Source organism: Mus pahari, chromosome 7 (genome assembly GCF_900095145.1).
Source record: "Mus pahari chromosome 7, PAHARI_EIJ_v1.1, whole genome shotgun sequence".
Classification (NCBI taxonomy): domain Eukaryota; kingdom Metazoa; phylum Chordata; class Mammalia; order Rodentia; family Muridae; genus Mus; species Mus pahari.
In genome coordinates, this window is record NC_034596.1 from 111,164,801 (window position 1) to 111,171,804 (window position 7,004).

General features: G+C 41.7%; 1 protein-coding gene across 2 annotated transcripts; it reads right to left on the bottom strand.

Annotated features, from left to right (window-relative positions):
- Positions 1-909: 909 nt before the first annotated feature.
- Positions 910-1,383, bottom strand: LOC110324298 (40S ribosomal protein S19-like). 2 transcript variants are annotated; one of them, XM_029540620.1, is made up of 2 exons: positions 1,167-1,383; positions 910-1,038 (listed from the first exon to the last, which is right to left on the bottom strand). In XM_029540620.1, exons 1-2 carry the CDS (start codon positions 1,381-1,383, stop codon positions 926-928), a joined length of 330 nt encoding a protein of 109 aa, XP_029396480.1. In that variant the 3' UTR covers positions 910-925. The 2 variants fall into 2 exon arrangements, with proteins under 2 accessions (XP_029396480.1, XP_029396479.1); XM_029540619.1 differs by having other exon boundaries at positions 910-1,383.
- Positions 1,384-7,004: the final 5,621 nt, after the last annotated feature.

The window sequence follows — 7,004 nt, forward strand, 5'->3', positions numbered from 1 at the left end:
AAAAAAAAAAGTAGAAGGAGAGGAGGAAGAAAGGGAAATAAAAAATAGAGGGAAAAAGAGTATAATGTACTTTTCTGGGTCATTTTTTGAGTAAGTCTATAAACACTTTGCTTAGGACTCAATCCTAAAAATTGTGTGTGTGTGTGTATGTGTGTGTGTGTGTATCTGTCTGTCTGTCTGTCTGTCTGCTGTTTCCTAAAGATTTTACAATTGTATATGTTTGCCTTTTAATTTTTGTTCTACTTTGAGTTGATTTGGCTTAATTTATGAGACTTTTGTTACAGTTTTTGGTTACTTGGTTTTGTTTTTGTTTCATTTTGTACCTGTGAAACTGTTTTAACATTTGTTGGAACTATAGTGGGTAACTTTTGTACCTTTGTACAAAAAGAAATTCCTTTATGTGCATTTGTGTGTGTTATATATTTCTACTTTTTCTGCTCCATTGAGCAAATTGTCATAGCTATACACAATCCATTTTTACAGGATATTTACGGCAATAATGGAGCCTTGGATGATCGTTTTGATTAGCTGCACATAGTGTGGAAATTGTGCAAGCCATTGTTGCTTTGCATGGGCTGTTGCTTTTGAGACAGCATCTTATTATCCTAGACTGGTTTCAAACTCACTGCAGCCAAGGATGACCTTAGCTTGGGATCATACATGAGTGCAGTACAAGGGTTACAGGCGTGCAGCTCTGCTTTTTCTAGTTTATGGATGGTTGGGCTCAAACCCTTAGTATTGTGTGTTGTAGAAGAGCTTTATAGTAACGGAGCTATGTCTCTAGACCTACGTTTGAGTAATCACATCCTGCCCTGGGCATAAATAATAGTTAAAAAGCTGAAAGCATGTATTCTTCAACAGTTTTTTTTTATCCCTGTCTATTATATTCTTTTTTAAAAATTTTTTTTATGAATGAGGCAATTTATTAACCCCGCATCCTTTGTTCTAATGCTTCTTGTTGACAGCTGCCACCTGTCCAGCAATCCTGTCTAGATCTCTCTGTCCCTGAGGTGTTAGCTTGCAGCCCCCATCTTGGTCCTTTCCCACCATTTTCAGCCCCTCCAGGGCTTGGAGGACCCGGCGGGCCACACTCTTAGAGCCTCTGCTGAAGTGGCTGGGTCTGACACCATTTCTCTGCCATCCTCCATAGATCTTGGTCATGGAACCAACCCCTGCACCACCTTGGAGGTACAGGTGCCGTGCTGTGGAAGCAGCTCGTGTGTAGAACCAGTTCTCGTCATATGGGGCAAGCTCTTTATGTTTGGCTAGCTTGACTGTGTCCACCCATTTGGGGACTTTCAGCTTCCCGGACTTTTTGAGGAAGGCTGCCAGAGCTCTGATGAACTCCCACTGGTTAACGTCTTTTACAGTAACTCCAGGCATCGTTCGGCCTTCACGCTGCCAGCCAGGGGAAAAAGCTGTCTATTATATTCTTAAAGTGACTAAAATTAGACTAGCCAGGTCAGTGAGTGTGGGTAGTTTTACAGTTTGGTCTTTCTTAACGTATGTCAGAAAGCCACTGAAGCTTATTTCTGTATGTGGTGTGAGGTGGAGGTTTAGTGCTGTACATGCACACACTCGGGCACACACACAGACACACAGAGATTTAAATATGAAGCAAGCTTTGTAGTAAGACACAGTGAGTACTCACTTTCCTTATTCTTTTTATTATTATTATTATTTATTATTTTCTTTATTTACATTTCAAATGCTACCCCAAAAGTTCCCTGTACGCCCCCCCCATCCCTGCTCTCCTACCCACATTTCTAATTTGTCAGGTTTCATTAAGACCTCTGTAGGCATTCTAACACATGAGAGCTGTTTGGACTGAAGATGCAGCTCAGTGATAGAGCACCTGCTTAACATGCACCATGCTCTGGGTTCAATCCAAAGCACTTAAGAAGGGGAAAAAAAAAAAAAAAAAAAAGAGTTCTTTGTGCTAAGCCTGCTCGTTGTTTCCTCCCCTGACCTCATAACCACTGTGCCTCCCCCTGTGTAACTCTGCAGTTCTGCCTTCTCCTATGGGTGGGATTACCCAGGCTACAGTGATTCTTGATTGGATTATTCAGCCCAATAGTTTGCATTCAGATTCAATGCTCTGTAGTCTGGATTAGCACTGTGTATCCATTTACCTGCTAAAATATACCATTTACTTTCATGCTTTACAAGTTGTGAGTGCTGCTGCTCAAACACCTCTGCAGTTTTTTTTTTAATAAAAGATTTATTTTATTTACTTTATGAGTACACTGTAGCTGTACTGGTTGATGTGGGCCATCATGTGGTTGCTGGGAATGAAGGTTGTATGCTCCGGTTCACTCCGGCCTAAAGATTTATTGATTATTATATCTAAGTACACTGTAGTTGTCCTTAGACACACCAGAAAAGGGCCTCAGATCTCATTACAGATGGTTATGAGCCACCATGTGGTTGCTGGGATTTGAACTCAGGACCTTTGGAAGAACAATCAGTGCTCTTAACCACTGAGCCATCTCTCTAGCCCCCCCTCTGCAGGTTTTGTGTTCAGGTTTTCTACTCCTTTTAGTTGAACACTGATGGATGTGTCTGCTGGGTCCCATACCAGATCATGCTTTAAGCCACGTGGGCTTCCCTAGTGCCTGCACCCATGGGGAGAGTGTCTATTGCCTCGGTCTTTAGCCAGTTTCAAGGTGCCTTCCAATTCTGTGTGTTCACTCTCCCACCTCTCTGCTTTTCCTCCTGCAGTTGCTGACATTTGCAATTCTCTAGCACTTCCCAGTGATGAGCATCTCTTCTTGCGCTGGTTGCCACCTGTGTAACTTCCTCAGCATGATGCCCAGTCAGCTGCTTTGCCTGTTTCCTAATTGGCTTGTTCCTTTCTTTGCAGTTGAACTTTAAGCATTCTCCCAGTCTGTGGCTGGATTTCCAATCTCTTGATGGTGTTTTGTATTTTAATGTAGTCCTCTCTGCCAATTACTTCTCTCATGATCATCCTTCAATTCTGTGTCTAAAAATTACTGCCAAGCCAAAGTCATTAAATCTTGTCAATGTCACTGACTGGCAGTTTTATAATTTTGTGGTTTCTCTTTAGGGCCGTGGTCCATTTTGAGTTCATTTCGTGTGATGCACATGAATGGGGCCTAGATATACCTGTCTTAGTGCTGTTTGTTAAGAAGGCAATCTTTGCTTCACTCTTTGTCCAAAGTTCTTTCCATATTTATGGGGTCATTTTTAGATTCCATTCTGCCCCATTGACCTGGGAATCTGTTATCCCATTCAGTACCATACTGTGTTGATTACTGTAGCTCTGTAATGAGTTTTGAGACCAGAAAGTGTTAGCCCTACAACTTTCTTCTTTCCTTCAGTATTGATTGTATTGCTTCTTCTTGATCTATCCATGTGAAATTTAAAACCAGTTGATCAACCTTCATATCGTTCATCTCTTCTGTTTGACGTGTTTTTTTTTTAATATGAGAATTCTATGTCTTCCCCCAAGTATTGAACTGAAATGAATTCCAACTACATTTAATAAAATAATCTGATATGTCAGTAGTGACTGTTTGTCTCTACGGTAGCAGCCCTTGCTGCTCTTCTCTTCATATAGTGATTCACGAGTTATGGCTCAGTAATGTGAAGGCGGATAACATCCATGAGATTTGAGCAGTGGTACTTCCATCTTGTCCCTGGCTTTAATTAAATAATATGAGGTTTTCTGATTAAAGAACTAATATGAATAAAGAAGATTGTTTTGGAGGAAAATAAAGATAATTCTGTTATACTCCCCTCAACACTTCCCAATTTGGAAAGCAATCAGGGCTAAAAATAACCAAAAAGTTGTCCTGTTATACCCAAGAATCCCATGGCACTAAGAGTGGATAGCAAGTAGGACTCATAAGGCACAAAGACCTGGCCTCTCCAGGGTTGTGCTCATTCACGCTTTACCTGCTTGTAGCCAGGCACCCTGTATATGCAGATACATGGCTAGGGATGCAGCAGAGTGAGCAAGAACAGGGACCGCCGTCCCTTTCTGCTTTTAAATCATTGCCTATATTTCATAAATGTAATACATTGTTGAATCAATGTCCATCTGATGCAGGCAAAGTTATTATTGTGAAGTTAAGAAGTGCTAAGACACAAGGCCACTACCATGACCTAAATTGGAGTTGCAGCTGCAGAGTGGTCCTTCCTATGTAAGTTACATTGATTTCTTTTTTAAAGGAAAACGAAAGAAAGCTGGCATGCATGTGGTTAAAAAAGCATGAAAGTGAAACTTGGCACATCTGGGGCTGGATAGCAATAACTGATGACCCTAGTAGCTCTTGTCTTGCAGTAAAACTACTAATTAGGGCTCAGGTGGCCATGTCAGATTTACGTTCAATTGCAAAAGGCTTTTAAAATGAGCATTAGGAGGAAGAAAAAAAGTTTTACTTGCATCTCACCATACAAATAGAAATAAAAGTAACTGCCAGTCAATATAGGTTCCATAAATGACCCAAGGCTGCCGCTTGTAAGGAATCTATTCTAATCTTCTGAGATGCTGTTAGGATCTGCCTTTAAGCGGTTTTCCCCATTAGCTTATTAAGATAGTAAGATACTGTAAGCCTCATACAATTTACAAAATTAACAGATTTTCTTCAGCTTTCTCGTCCTTGGATTAGTCGTTCTAGTGCTAACATTAGTTGGTTAGTATCTTAAGGAAATATTTTTTTTCCTTTTTTTTTTTTTTTTTTTTTTTTTTTTTAGGGATCCCCATGGCCAGGGCTGGTTTGTGTGTGTCTTTATTAGTGTGGCTTGGTAGGCTTCTGTTTGTGGAGAAGCAGAAAGGTTACATTAGTAAGTCTCCTTGGCAGAGTTTAACTGTCATTCTGTCTGCCTAACCCACAGTTAATGAAGTGTTTTTTGAAGTTAAATGTCTGGGATCTTACAGTTTAGAAGGGAAATGAGCTCTGGGTCTTCTTTGGCCGTCAGCTGTGCTCCTGACAGCGATCACCTGAGTGATTCCACTTTGCATTCTGCAGGACCAGGGTCTACAAATATTTATTATAACAATAAATATTTCTTCGCTCTTTACCTTGTCACAACCTTAGGACTACTTTATTCAGGACATTTTAAAGGCACATATGATGGAAAAACAAACTGAAAACCAAAAAGAGAATCGAATGACTCCAAGGTTCTGCAGAGTTTAGAAATCTGAGCAGGAGGAGAGGTCAAACTTGAGTATTGCCCCTGTAGGAGTGTGGGGGATGGGTTTTGTTGGAAGCCTGATGCCCCTATAAGGAACAGGCAGAGAAGGCAGAGAGTGACCGGGTGGGGAGGGGGAGAACTCTGGGCAGGTCAGAACATGCTCTACACAGCAAACCACAGGGAGAGAGGCTGCTGGGATGGGCAGTCAGAGCACTGAGACACTGCAGGTCAGAGGAGGCCAGGTCTTCGGGGAGTCCCCTGGCTAGACAGTCTGCGGGTGGCACGCAACCCTTAGTTTTCCCAACCTGGGCTTCAGCAAGTCAGCAAATTCCCACCCTTTACTAGAAAGTGTCAGTATTATGAAAATAAAGCTGCAATTTGTAAAAAGATTTCAGCTAAACATCATTCCTGGGACTAAACAAGACTAAAGTGGAATACAGTCATAAACTGGGCAAGTCATAGACCGTTCCAGCGAGGATGCAGATTACAGTGTTACTATTTCTTTGAATCATAATATAAAGGAATATAAAGTAGTTTAGCTCAATTCATTTAGAAATAATATTTAGAAAATAATATTTCTTAATGATCCAGAAAGAGGAGAGGAAAGCCAGTGCTTTTCATTCGTTAAATTGTTTTCTAGACTTATTTTTTTTAAATCATCTTTGAACTCTATGTTTAAAGACTACCTTCCACCATCTTTGAGTCCTGGGCTTCGAGCATTTCAATAAATGCTTATGAAATAAGCATTTCTGATCCAGCATGGTTCTGCCGACCTGGTGGCTGTTTCTAGCCATGCAGTTCACTTGATGAGCAGCTGTCTGGGCGGTGTGGGTGGATTTACTCACCCTGGCAGTCCTTCAGCTTTGTGGGCCTACTGGTAGCTCTGTGAGGGCTCGAGATCTGAGGTGGTAGAAACGTCACTCTGCTGTCGACACTACAGAACAAGGAAAAGAGATTTGTGTTCTTTTGTTGACAATATCCTCTCTCTCTCTCTCTCTCTCTCTCTCTCTCTCTCTCTCTCTCTCTCTCTGAGACAGGGTTTCTCTGTGTAGCCCTGGCTGTTCTGGAACTCACTTTGTAGACCAGGCTGGCCTCGAACTCAGAAATCTGCCTGCCTCTGCCTCCTGAGTGCTGGGATTAATACAGCACTGTATTTGATCTTATATTTAGAAGGCTGTGTGACAAAATGGACTTAAGAGTATATCTTAATAAATCAAGAACTAGCACAAAAGTTTTACCAACTGCTGTAGTTACTAGCCAAATTTCTTATATCTTTCTGATCCTATATGCTAACATTTGAAAAATGCTTTCAAGACAAAAAGTGCTGGGTTGTGGTGGCACACACCTTTGATCCCAGCCTTCAGGAGGCAATGGCAGGCAGATCTCTCAGTTTGAGGCCAGCCTGCTCTATGTAGTGAGTTTTTAGGACAGCCAGAGCTATGCAGAGAAACCCTGTCTCAAAAAACTAAGCAAAACAAACAAACCCAAACAAGAAAGACAAAAATGTATCTTGATGTTCTCTTGAATAGCCACTTCCTAAGTGATCTAATGAAGAATAAATGTTGAGTGGCAGTGTAACCAGGGAGGGGGCAAAGACACAGCTCTACACTCCACCCTCAGCATCCTGAAGTCTTCCCTTCATCCTTTAGAGACCTCAACTTAGGCCCAGCAGGGATTTGTAGCTTTGATGAAGTAAGAATTCCAGAAGTGAGCTGGGCATGGTAGCACACGCCTTTGATCCCAGCACTAGGGAGGCAGAGGCAGGCGGATTTCTGAGTTCGAGGCCAGCCTGGTCTAAAGAGTGAGTTCCAGGACAGCCAGGGCTATACAGAGAAACCCTGTCT

Excerpts from the sequence above, each read along its gene's own strand:
- LOC110324298 (XM_029540619.1), bottom strand. The coding sequence starts at position 1,383 with ATGCCTGGAGTTACTGTAAAAGACGTTAACCAGTGGGAGTTCATCAGA.